Source organism: Rhincodon typus, chromosome 36 (assembly GCF_021869965.1).
Source record: "Rhincodon typus isolate 14 chromosome 36, sRhiTyp1.1, whole genome shotgun sequence".
In the NCBI taxonomy this organism is placed as follows: domain Eukaryota; kingdom Metazoa; phylum Chordata; class Chondrichthyes; order Orectolobiformes; family Rhincodontidae; genus Rhincodon; species Rhincodon typus.
Genome location: NC_063367.1, coordinates 17,012,572 through 17,025,871, shown reverse-complemented (window position 1 = coordinate 17,025,871; position 13,300 = coordinate 17,012,572). Strand labels below are relative to the sequence as shown.

General features: G+C 45.1%; 2 protein-coding genes across 4 annotated transcripts in view; one reads left to right on the top strand and one right to left on the bottom strand.

Moving 5' to 3' along the window:
• Window positions 1-13,300, bottom strand: part of LOC109929142 (dual oxidase 2-like) — a 702,670-nt gene that overhangs the window by 370,274 nt on the left and 319,096 nt on the right. The window lies entirely within an intron of this gene.
• The window catches only part of ccdc33 (coiled-coil domain containing 33), a 280,780-nt gene that overhangs the window by 233,207 nt on the left and 34,273 nt on the right, over window positions 1-13,300 (top strand). For both annotated transcript variants that reach the window (XM_048617213.1, XM_048617212.1), the window contains exon 16: window positions 215-272. In XM_048617213.1, coding sequence (XP_048473170.1) covers window positions 215-272 — 58 coding nt within the window. The remainder of the gene's footprint in view (window positions 1-214; window positions 273-13,300) is intronic.

Below are 13,300 nucleotides of genomic sequence, written 5' to 3'. Positions count from 1 at the left end.
TTCCTGCTCCTCTGATGCTGCTTGGCCTGCTGTGTTCATCCGGCTGTACACCTTGTTATCTCAGATTCTCCAGCATCTGCAGTTCCTACTGTCTCCAAGGCTAAGGCTTGTTTCTGTTTCCTCTTGTGAATGGGACTTGGAATGTCATTCTACGTTGAAAGTGACCCACAAATGCAAGTTGTTTTAGGCTTGACACATTCTGTCTTGTCTGCAGGGAACCTCCAATTGATGACCATGCTGAAAACCAGGAAATTCGACGTCATGAAACAGAGGCAAGTACACTGGCCTGTATCAGCAGACAAGCTTTAGACAGACTCCCCGTTTCTCCCTGGGTTAAGTGGCAATCTGTCAGCAAGGGCTACTTTCTTGGTCCTTTTAGTAATATCTTAACACATGGACAGCACAAACAACATTTCCTTGTTTTATATATAAATCTAGTCCTTTGCAGTTATCACAGTCATGGTCTGGCTCAGTTGGTACCACTCAGAGTCAGAAGGCTATGATTTTAAGCTCCACTCCCCAGACCTGAGGGCACAATGTAGACTGACATTCCTAGTGCACTCTTGGTGAGGGGTGCTGAGACACTGCTGTTTCAAATACTGTTCCAACAGTATCACTGAGACAGATTATCTTGCCACATTGCAGATGCTTACTCAAAGCAAGTTGGTTGCCACCTACTCAACATATAAATCACAGAACCAGCGTGGTCTTACGCCATCACACAGCAAGTATTTAAGGACTAGACATACCCTGCCTGGGAGTGTGGTGGAGTCAGGTTCAATTGAGACATTCAGAGGGCCTAAGCTGGTTATTTAAATAGAAAATGTCCACAGGGTTACGGGTTTAAGGCCAGACTTTGGTGCTAAATCAAAATGCTCAGATGTGATGGGCTGAGTGGCCTCCCTTTGCATCATAACAATACTTGCTTTTGCTTTATTCATTTGTGGGATGTGGGTGTCGCTGTCTGGGCCAGCATTTATTGCCCATCCTTAGTTGCCCTTGAGAAGGTAGCAGTGAGCTGCCTTCGTAAACCACAGAATTCCAGGAGTTTGACCCAGCGAGAGTGAAGGAACGGCGATATATTTCCAAGTCAGGATGGTGAGTGGCTCGGAGAGGAGCTTGCAGGTGGTGGTGTTCCCATATATCTGCTGCCCTTGTCCTTCTAAATGGAAGTGGTCGTGGGTTTGGACGGTGTTGTGATTTTGTGAATTCTGTGACTGCAGAGTTCGGCATCCTGGAAGTTTAGCAATGGGCATTAAAGCTGTTGTTTTGAAGCAATTTCTTTTTGTCTGCGATGATGTTGGAGCTAGGACAAGACTGGCCTCTGAGTTTGACTTCAACCTTCAACTATTTAACATATACTTTCCAGAACCACCTGTGTCTTAACTGTAGTATTGTCCCTGTGCTTGCTGCTCTACATTGACAATGGGTCAAGCAGCATCTCAATTTTAACATTTTCATCCTTGTTTTCAAATTCACCCCTTCACTTGGAGGCCAGGTTGGCAAATGTATTGAGGATCCACTGAAATGCTAGCTCGGGACCTCAGATTACAGCAGACTGAACTGGGCTATTCCTACCCTGAGCTGTAAAAGGAAGCTGTAATGCTTAAATAGACCAGCACCTGATGCTGACACCCGAGGGTCACTCTCTGATGTAAGGGCCTGAAGGAAGTGGTCCAGATCAACACCTCCAGGCAAAGACACTGAATCCATCTGGGCTTCCCATTGCTGATGTAAATGAGCTATAAGATTCATCTCTTTCCAGTCTCAGAGAATTAGCTTAATAACTTTAATTAATTAATTTCACTGTAAATGTAATTTAATTGCCAGTCTTGGAAAGTGAAATCCGTTGTGAGCTTATGCATTGCTGTAACAGCTGTACATACAAAGGATCGCTTCAATAGCCAGTCAAGACTGTCAGCTTATTTAAGAAGCACTAACTGTGGCAAAAGTGTGTTAGAAGATGCTTTTGTCTTGCTCTCAATTAACTTTCTTTAGAAGTGTGACACCCAAAGCAACAACATGCATTTATACAGTGGTTAGCACTGCTGCCTCACAGCGCCAGGGACACGGGTTCGATTCCAGTCTCGGGCAACTGTCTGTGTGGAGTTTGCATGTTCTCCCAGTGTCTGCGTGGGTTTCTTCTGGGTGCTCTTGTTTCCTCTCACAGTCCAAAGATGTGCGGGCAAGGTGGATTGGCCATGCTAAATTGCTGCATAGTGTTCAGGGATGTGCAGGCTAAATGGATTAGCTGTGGGGTGGGGGGCTGGGTATGGGAGTGATGCTATGCAGAGGGTTAGTGTAGACTTGATGGGTCAAGTGGCCTCTTTCTACACTGTAGGGTTTCTGTGATTTTATGGTACACTATCTTTAATGCACCACTGTACAGGTCTAGTCACTGGTTCCAACCAATTTCCAGCCACTGCCTCACAGTGAAACCTTAGCCCTAGCCCCACTGGATCTCAAGATTTTGACCCCATTTCTTCTCCGTCCTGAATCATTCCTGTCCTCTCTGCCTTAGCTCATCTGCTACTGAGAGCCTTGTACATGCCTTTGTGACATCTCAATTGAACCACTCCAGCTCTCTCTTGGCTGATAGTGCATCCTGCGCCATCTGCACCCTTCAGTCCATCCAGAAACTCTGCTAGCCATGACCTAACTAGCCTCAGACCTTTGCAGTCATTGACATTGGCTCCTGTTCTGGCAATTCCTCACCTTCACATTTCTGTTCTTCATGTTCTGATTCCTCCATGGCCTCACCCTTCCCTATCTCTGCACTGTCCTCCTGTTCTGTAAATCTTCGTCAGAAACTTTAGTATTGCTCCAGTTCTAGCCTCTGGTGCATCCCTGATTTTCATTGTTCTACCATTGGTAGATATGCCATCAGCTGCCTGGGCCCTAAGCTTTGAAAGTCCCTCCCTAAAAATCTCCATCTGTAACTCTCCCTCTCTTTGGTTAAGGTGATCTTTAAAATCTACCTCTTTGACCTAGCCAGCTGTCCGAATGTCTGTCTGTGTGGCTCAGTGTCAAGCTCTGTCTGATGTAGCTTGCAATGGTTTACAACATCAATGGGTGCTCCATCAGATTGTGTTGTTGTTGGTGGTGGTACAATTACTACATACCAGAGATAGGGGTAGGATTTGCAGTTAGCGACCTATTCTTCAATGCCAGTTCTTAATATAGTTGTTGCCAATATACCTCATATACCTTTGGCATCTTCCTGCTCCCCTGTCCTATTTTAGACTGGCTATCCAATGCATTATTCCTTCACTAACTGCTGGGAGCTCACATCTGGAAGGTGAACAGGTAGAACTGTGAACGTATTAAGATTCCGCAAGTCACACCATGTATGGAGAGAGCTGAGCTTTGCATCTTTGTCCCCATCAAAGTGGTAGCCAAAGCAGCGCAACCTGCGTTAAAGTTAAGCTCGAGTGTGCCTTGTATTAGAAGTGATCACAAAGAAAGAGAGAATGAACAAGTTCTTCAATAAATTGAAACCAGAACAGTATGTTCCCTGCAGGAACATTATAGAAGGTGACATACTGCCCTCTCTCATCCTGGGTGTGAAATTAAAGATGTCTTACACCCAGAAAGAACTTTATTAATCTCTGCCCCAAAAGCAACTCCCTCATCCTTTCAGCTCTAACTCTTGAGGAGTGTGTCAAAGATGTGTACCTCTTTCCTCTGTTGGTTGCATTGAAAAGCTCTAAAACAGCCCAGTTTTGCACAAGCCCAGACTTCTGCCTTGGAACATGGAGCTGCTTGCTTTTATTCTCTTGCAGGACGTGGGTGTCAGGGCTTTGTTGCCCAATCTCTAACTGCCCTTGAGCTGTATGTCTTGGCCCAGCCATTTCAGAATCAACCACATTGCTATGTAGGTCAGGCCAGGTAAAACGATGGCATATTTCCTTCCTTAAAGAGCATTAGTGAACAGTAAAGATTTTTGAACAGTAAAGGAATTAAGGGTTATGGTGAGCGGGAGGGTAGATGGAGCTGAGTCCACGAAACGATCAGCCATGATATTAATGAATGGCAGAGTAGGCTCAATGGGCCAGATGGCCTACTCCCGCTCCTGGTTTTTATGTTCTTATAGTGAACCGGCTGGGTTTTTAATGCAACCAACTGTAATTTTGTTGTTGAGATTGTCTTTATATTCCAGATTTATGAATTAAATTTAAATTCTGACAGCTGCCAGGGTGTGAGATTTGGACACACAACCCCATAGCATTGATCTGGGCCTCTTGGTTGAGTTTGCCATCACTGCAGATTGTTGCTTCATCCACTGTATGTAATAACTCACGACCTGCATGCCTCCATCATTCTCAGAGCCTCTAGTTAGGTGTTTGCATGACTCAGTGCGTAGCATCCTTGTTTGTGAATCTGAAGGTTGTGTGTCCAAGATCCACCTGGCACGGGGTGGCATGGTGGCTCAGTGGTTAACACTGCTGCCTTACATTGCCAGGGACCTGCATTCAATCCTAACCTCAGGCGACTGACTGTGCAAACTTCACACATTCTCCTTGTGGTCTGCATGGATTTCCTCTGGGTGCTCCAGTTTCTTCCCACAATCCAAAGATGTGCAGGTTAGGTGGATTGGCCATGCTAAATTGCCCCATAGTGTCCGGGGATGTGCAGGCTAGGTGGATTAGCCATGGGGAATGCAGGGTGGGATGCCCTTTGGAGGGTCAATGGGCTGAATGGCCTCTATTTGCACTGTGGGAATTCTATGACTCCAATGATATTGAGTATGTCATTCAGCCTAAATTCTGTTTAACACCGAGGGATTGTACTGTGTGCTGCTTTTTACACATCAGCCCCTCATTTTAATCTTCTGCATGGCAAATTTCTGTGATTTCTATGTTCGTTTGGACATTCTCTCATGGCAACACGTTGGAGCTTGCTTGGCGTGGATTGACTGAAGCGTTTCGTACATCGCAAGAGAGATTACACTTTATAAAAAAAAAACCTTTGGAATGACCGAGCTGGTAAGATCCTCTTCATTCCGAGCAATTAGAGGTGAAAGAGTGGCGAATTTTCTCTCAGCCTGGAGGATTTGTACGTGAGGACTATTCTAGGCCTCATTGCCTTCACTAGTTGAATGATAAGCTACATACTCTGTATCTCCACGGTGTCCGTCTCTATCAGACGTGGCAGTGACACTGATGAGTGACAATACCTTGTACTGATCTGATGAAAAAAGTTTGATGCCTATGTTCTCATCAGTAGATACAATTGCCGTTTGTGCCTCTGAGGGTGTTGCTGGGGCAGGGGGAGGTGCTGCGGGAACAGTTTTTGACAAGTTGATGGCTTTTTTTTAAGAAAAGATTTCTAAGGCTGGCTGCTTTGCTGCGGTCGGCTGGCTTGTCTAAGCTTTTTATTCGATTTGATTTTGTCGCATGTACTGAGGTACAGTGAAAAGTATTGTTTTGCATGCTATCCAGGCAAATCTCACCTTACATAAATACATTAAGGTAATAGAACAGCTGCAGGGAAGGTGCAGGGATAGATCAACTTTAATATATGAGAGGTCTGTTCAAAAGTCTGATAACAGTGGGGAAGAAGCTGTTCTTGAATCTGTTGATGCATGTTTTCAAACATTTATTTCTTCTCCCTGACGGAAGAGGGTGGAAGAGAGTATAACATTTCTCAACACATTTTCTTGAGGATTCTCAATATTGTCTGAGACTGTCATGTGATGTAGCAGGTAGCTTTGGGTGTGGTGGGGGTGTGGGGACGGTGTGGTGAGGTGACAGGGTGGGGGTTAGTGGTGATGGGATGTCTGAATCCCTGAGCTCGGATCAAGGGCCCAGCCCAGGAGTAACACAAGGACCTGAGATTTCTCTCTCTAACCTCGGTCCAGAGTCAAATTTCCTGAAATTGAACCATTTCCCAAGAGCATTCACCAATACGAAAGCAGACATGGTAAAGTTTTGCAAGGATGGGATGCCAAACATAACACTGAGATGAACAGAAGAAAAACAGTAGTTGCTGGAGAAACTCAGCAGGTCTGGCAGCATCTGTGGAGATCGAACTTTTCAAGTCCAGTGACCCTTCTTTGTAACTGGTAGCAGCTAGGAAAAGGCGGTGCACATATGCTGAAGACAGAAGGTGGGGTGGGGGAAAGGACTGATGGAGTTGGAGCCCAGAGCCACAAAGTCATAGAAATGCACAGCACGGAAACAGACCCTTCTGTCTAACTCGTCCATTCTGACCAGATATCCTAAATTAATCCGTCCCATTTGCCAGCATTTGGCCCATATCCCTCCAAACCCTTCCTATTCATATACCTATCCAGATGCCTTTTAATTGTTGTAATTGTAACAGCCTCCACCATTTCCTCTGGCAGCTCATTTCATACACGCACCACCCTCTGTGTGAAAAAGTTGCTCCTTAAGCCCTTTTTGAAACTTTCCCCACTCACCTTATGCCCTCCAGTTTTGGCCTCCCCTATCCTGGGGAAAAGACCTTGACTATTCATCCTATCTATGCCCCTCATGATTTGATAAACTACAAGGTCACCCCTCAGCCTCCGAAGCTCCAGGGAAAATAGCCCCAGCCTATTCAGCTCTCCCTATAGCTCAAACCCTCCAACCCCAGCAAATTCCTTGTGAATCTTTTCTGAACCCTGTCAAGTTTCACATCTTTCATATAGAATTGAGTGCAGTATTCCAAAAGAAAGAGAGGACAGTAGGATTAGGGTGACTTAAAGGGATGGATGTGAGATGAACAGTCTGAAAACCTGTAACTGATGGCATTGGATTGAGGAACAATTCTGTTCTCCCATGGCCTGTAACGCACAGCAGAGCCTTGGCACTCAGGCTGTACATAAAAGGAGCAGACCTCCTCAGCTCCTTGTCACATAATTGAGTGGAGACAGTATCACAAGGCATCACATTCATCTGTGACAGACAGAGCAAACTGATAGACTACCTGGATGCTGAAAAAGTCACTGAAAACAAAAAAGCTTGCCAATAATATTAGTCAATGAGATAGCTTTAAATGAATTTAATGTCCTAATCGAATCTCAGAGTTCCAATGATATTGGTGAACCCAGAAAGCTTTTCTGTTTGTGATTGATGCTGTCCTTTCAGCTGCTTGATTAGATTATCATCTCAGGATTCAATTTAAGAGATCCACTGGGGACAAGAGCCTTTTTTTTGTCTGTGTTGTTCCTTTCTTAAAAGTTAACTGCCTTCCATGGTAATGTTTGTGTATATTCTGGGTTTTTGACATGATCTTCGTTTTTATGTATATGTTGTTGATTGACAGGATGTGGGCATCGCTGGCTAGGCCAGCATTTGTTGCCCATCCCTAGTTACCCTTGGAAGCCACCTTCTTGCACTGTATGGCAGTGGTACACCCTCAGTGCTGTTAGGGATGGAGTTCCAGCATTTTGACCCAGTGACAATCATATAGTTCCAGGACCCAGCAGTGTGTGCTCAGAGAGGAGCTTGCAAGTGACAATGTTCTTTTCATCTGCAGCCCTTGTCCTTCTCTGTGGTAGAGGGGTCACAGGTTTGGAATATACTGACTGAGGAGTTACTGCAGTGCATTTTGTAGATGGTACTGTGCACAGAGGCGATAGTGAATGTGGTGCCAATCAAGCATGCTGCTTTGTCCTGGGTGGTGTGAAGCATGTTGAACGTTGTTGGAGCTGCACTCATCCAAGACAGTGCAGAGTACTCCATTGTATGCCTGACTTCGACTTTGTAGATCGTGGGCAGCAGCTTATTTTGTTTTTAAGTTTGGCCACTTAAAAAAGGTGCCAAATTGTCAGAGACACTACAGAGGGCAAATGAGAATCAATAATAATGATCTGGTTCTGGAGTCAAATATTGTCAAACTGGGATGGAACGTTATGCTTTATAGCAATTAAATAGTTCATAGTTAACATATCTGATATTTACCTTTTATTCCAGTTTTATTAATAGAGCATCAATTACCCAGTTGCCATGGAGGGATTTTGAATTGTTTGGTTTATTAGTTCAAGCCTCCACATTAATGTTCTGTTAACTACCAGGTATATTTAATCTGGAATATCCTTTCAAGGGGACTGCCCAGATATTCCCATTGGGAGCTGTTGCAACTGAGCAAACTAAAGGTCAATTGGTATATAGTTAAAGCTGAGATAGGTAGATTCCTGATCAACTGAGGAATCAAGGGTTATGAGGAAAGGGCAGGAAAGTGGCTATGAGGAATATTGTTATCAGCCATGTTCCTATGAAATGGCACAGCAGTCAAAGGGGCTGAATGGCCTACTCCTGTACCTTATGATCTAATTAGAGAATAAACACTGAGGCAGGCAGCTGCTTGGTAAATTCATGCCCTTTCAGTTGGGTCAGTCTATGGTTAGAGGTGGAAGCAGGAATACAACTGTTTACCCTTCTGTTTGTCTCTTATTTTAGTCTGAAACGTGACAGGCAGCTGTCTTGGAATCACAGAATCATTACAGTTTGGAAGCAGGCCATTCAGCCCATTGAATTTACACCGACCATCTGAAGAGCATCCATCCAGACCCACTCCCCCATCATATAACCCTGCACTTATCATGACTAATCCACCGGGCAATTTAGGGGCATTGCTGGACACTACATGGCAATTTAGCATGGCCGATCCACCTAATCTGCATATCTTTGGACTGTGGGAGGAAATGGGAGGGAACCTACGCAGCCATGGGGAGAGTCTGAGGGTGGAATCAAACCCAGGTCCCTGGCACTGTGAGGCAGCAGTGCTAACCACTGAGCCACTGTGCCATTCACCAACCTGTCTTCTCACCAACCTGTTCAGAGATGTTTATTACATCCCTCTGGAGCAGTTGAGACTTGAATACGGCCCTCCTGGCTCAGAGGTAAGGACATTACAAGAACTCCACTCACCCCAGGCAGCAGTTAAAAGTTTTGCTTAAAATTAGAGGAATCTGTTGAGGTCATCAGTGAGTTGCATGAGGCTGAGGTTCGGGGAAGGAGTGGGTAGGGGGCTATTGAGGTGAGGAGGAGGGGGGAGCAGAAATGGTTTGGAAAGAACAAAGAAATATGCTCCCCTCCCCCCGATGGAGCAAGCGAAACCATGAAGGTTCCTTCATGCAGGCTGAAGACAAAACTCTTGTCCAGCTGCACAATGTAAAAGCCAAAATATTACTGTTTTGTTCAAGAACACAGAACCTTGTCTGTACCATGCGTAGCAAGTCAAAACCAGTTCAGCATTGCCAGCAGTTTTGTATCAGCCTGAGTGCCACAATCTCAGATACCGTGCAGCCTGAAGAACATTACATAACCGCAGTGTAATAGGGATCTGCAGCACAGGAGGAGACCAATCAGCCCATTGCATTCGTGCTTCCTCATCCTCTGCCTGAGGGCAGGTCTGACCCATAGCATCAAAACCTCCCTCATGACAAGGGGGCAAAATCCATCCCAGCCTGAATGAGGATTCATAGAATCCCTACAGTGTGGAAGCAGGCCCTTCGGCCCAACAAGTCCACACTGACCCATCCCCCTGTAACCCACTTAATCTCCACATCCCTGAGCACTATGGGCAATTTAGCATGGCCAATCCACCTAGCCTGCACATCTTTGGACTGTGGGAGGAAACCAGAGCACCAGGAGGAAACCCATGCAGACATGGGGAGAATGTGCAAACTCCACACAGGCAGGTGCCTGAGGGTGGGATTGAACCCGGGTCCCTGGCGCTGTGAGGCAGCACTGTGCCACCATGCCACCCTGCAATTAAACTCCATGTTGTTGGCACCCAGACTGGTCAACTCTTCCTCCAAGGAATCCAAGCTGCTGTGTCAATGTAAAGCTTTACCCCCCCATCTATCTGAAGCTGTGGTTAGCGATGGTAAGGATTCCAATTTACCTTCTGCTCCATGCGTGACCAGTATTTCACCTGCTCTTCCTGTCTGCCATTGGCGTGTGTTGGAAGGATTTACAATTCAACCTGTTTTCCACATTATGAACACACCTTCTTTGGCCATCACGTCCCGGCGATGAATTTGAACCCAGAGCTTTTGGTCCAGAGGCATGGACATTACCCACAGCACCACAAGATGTTCATTGCTGGAGAAATGCCATATGACTTCCATTGTCTCATTCTGTTCCCAATCGTTTCATCACCTGATGTTAATATCACCTTGTAAGTTTCCGTGTTAAATTTTATTTGGCAGCTCTTTATTAAAGGCACTAGATAAATTGAAATTGTTGTCTGGAGGCTTCCAACTCTCAGATATAGTCCCGATAGTTGGATTTGCTAAGCACATGAATCTACAAAGTTTCTGTAGGAGTTGATGCCAATGTAAGAATTGACACTAGGTTAAGAGTTGATGCTTGAAAAATTGATGCCAGTTCAGGAGTTGATGTCAGGTACATAGATTTGTGAACAGTCAGTGGAAATGCCCTTCAATAATCCACCCAAAAGCAGCCTGAGAGGGTGATCCAGTAAAATCACTGGCGAAAGATCTGGGAATTTGTCAGGATCTGAAAGGCTTGAAATGAAAGCTCAACGATTGTTGATGCCGTAAATAATGTTAACAGAGTTGGACAGGTATTTAAGATTTAAGAACCTTAAGAGGGCTAAGTACTAAAAACATGAATGTGGGATTAAGCTTTCAAAAACCAATACAAGCTCAAAGTGTCAAATGGCCTGCTTCTGTATTGTAAGTTCCAATGATTAAAGTGAATCCTCTGTATCTGTGAATTCTGAATGGCGAATTCACCTGTCCGCTACAAAACATAAATAATAACAAAAATAAACATCCGCCAGCAAAACTATATGTCTTGCTCTGAGTGACATTACATGTGGCTGTTCTGTGCATTGGTGGAGGGAGGTAGTAATGTAAATAAGAAGTTAGAAGGAACAGAGGATAAAGTTAACCCATGACAGATCACACAAGTACAAACTAGAAAAAGGATGCATTTATGCTCAATATTCCTCACACAGTCAAGCATAGAATGGAAGCAAATAAAAGCAAAATATTGTGGCTACTGGAAGTCTGAGACAAACAGAAAATAGTAGCGAAGCCCAGGAGGTCTGGCAGCATCTGTGGAGGGATGCATCAGCCTGGAATCATTAACTCCATACCAGCTGCGAAACATAGAATAGACTTCAAGTGAGGGCCAAAGTTGGGATCGTTTAGGAACTGCCTGGTGCTGTGATGGAGCTCAGCAGTCCTTTGTTCTGGGCAAATTAGTGTCAGCAGAGCTGCACTGAGAAAAACTGCAGTCACTTATCGAGTCAAAATTCAACTGGGGATGAGTGAGGATCAGAGTCTAGAGGAAGCAGTCAGTCTATTGTGCTTACATACAATCTCTGTCGCTCGACTAGACTCCATCAAGACTCAATGGAAAGCAGGTGAAAGGGCTAAATATATTTATCATCATTATGTTTTTCTTTATCTTGTATCTTCTTGAAACATGCCATAACAAGTTACTTTGTCGAGTGGTGACTACAGGTGAACCACACAAGGAGAGAACAATCCCTGTGTTCCTTATCATGGAGTAAGCAACGTGCTGTTCAAAGTTTCATGCGAGGACAGTGAATGAGCTCCTCCTGCTGGATTGTAATTGGAAATGCACTTTGAGCAGAAGAGCATGATTCCTCCAGTGAGATGCCCTTAACCAGGCACCAACCTTACCTTGCTGGAGATACACAGTTTGAAAATCATGTTTACGTTATCGCATGCCTTCAGATTAATGTATATTCTGTCCTTGAACCACAGTTTCATCGCTGTGTCATCGCATTAGTTTTATGGTGTGCAGTGCTTAGCCCTTTTACATAGGTTTCTGGGTCTGCACAATCCTCTTCCTTCATTTTAGTTTTAACAGAGAGCGATGTCACAAATGTGAATTCATTCTAGTTTTCAGTTTCAGGGTCAATATCTGGAATGTCATCCTTGGGGGAGCGGTCTTACCTGTACCTCAAGGACTGCAACAGTTCAAGAAGGCAGTTTCATCATCTCCTCCAGGGAACTCAGAGATGGGATTTAAATGCTGGGTTAGTCCATGATGCTCACATCCGATGATCAAATGAAAAGAAAACAAGGACTATCTTAAATAATCTTTTTAACAACAGCTCTCTTGCCCCTGAGTCAGAAAGTTCCCACTGCCTCGGGAAAGCAACCAACATAATCTAAGACCCCTCCACTCTGGCTATACTCTCTTCTACCCTCTTCTGTCAAACAGAAGATATAAAAGTTGTGTACACATACGAATGGATTCAAGAACAACTTCTTCCTCGCTGTTATTACACTCCTGAATGGACCTCACAAATTTTAAATTTATGTTGATCTCACTCTTTGTGCATCTTCTCTGCAGCCATAACATTGTATTCCTCGCTCTGTTCTATTGCCCTAATGCACTTTGTATGGTATAATCTGCCTGTACTGCACGCAAAACAAAACTTTTCACTGTACCTAGGTCCATGTGACAATAATAAATCAAATCAAATCATCCAAAATGTTGATGTGTCGAAATCCCAGTTATAGAGTGATAGTCATAGAGTCATACAGCGCAGAAACAGACCCTTCGGTCTAACCAGTCCATAATCCCAAACTAAACTGGTCCCAACACCTCATCTTTACCATGGATGTCCATTCCCTCTACACCTGCATTCCCCATACAGATGGCCTAAAGGTCCTCCATTTCTTCCTATCCCGCAGGCCCGACCAGTCCCCCTCCACTGACACCCTCATCCGCTTAGCCGAACTCGTCCTCACCCTCAACAACTTCTCTTTCAATTCCTCCCACTTCCTACAGACAAAGGGGGTGGCCATGGGTACCCGCATGGGCCCAAGCTACGCCTGCCTCTTTGTAGGTTACGTGGAACAATCCCTCTTCCGTACCTACACTGGCCCTAAACCCCACCTCTTCCTCCGTTACATTGATGACTGTATCGGCACCGTCTCGTGCTCCCACGAGGAGCTCGAATAGTTCATCCACTTTGCCAACACCTTCCACCCCAACCTTAAGTTCACCTGGACCATCTCTAATACCTCTCTCTCCTTCCTGGACATCTCTGTCTTCATCTCGGGCAACCACCTAGAAACTGATATCCATTTCAAGCCCACCGACTCCCACGGCTACCTAGAATACACCTCCTCCCACCCACCTTCCTGCAAAAATGCTATCCCCTATTCCCAATTCCTTCGCCTCCGCTGCATCTGCTCCCAGGATGAGGCATTCCACTCCTGTACATCTCAGATGTCCTCGTTTTTCAAGGACCGCAACTACCCCCCCTCAGCAGTCGAGAACGCCCTCGACCATGTCTCCCGCATTTCCCGCAACTCATCCCTCACACCCCCTCCCCG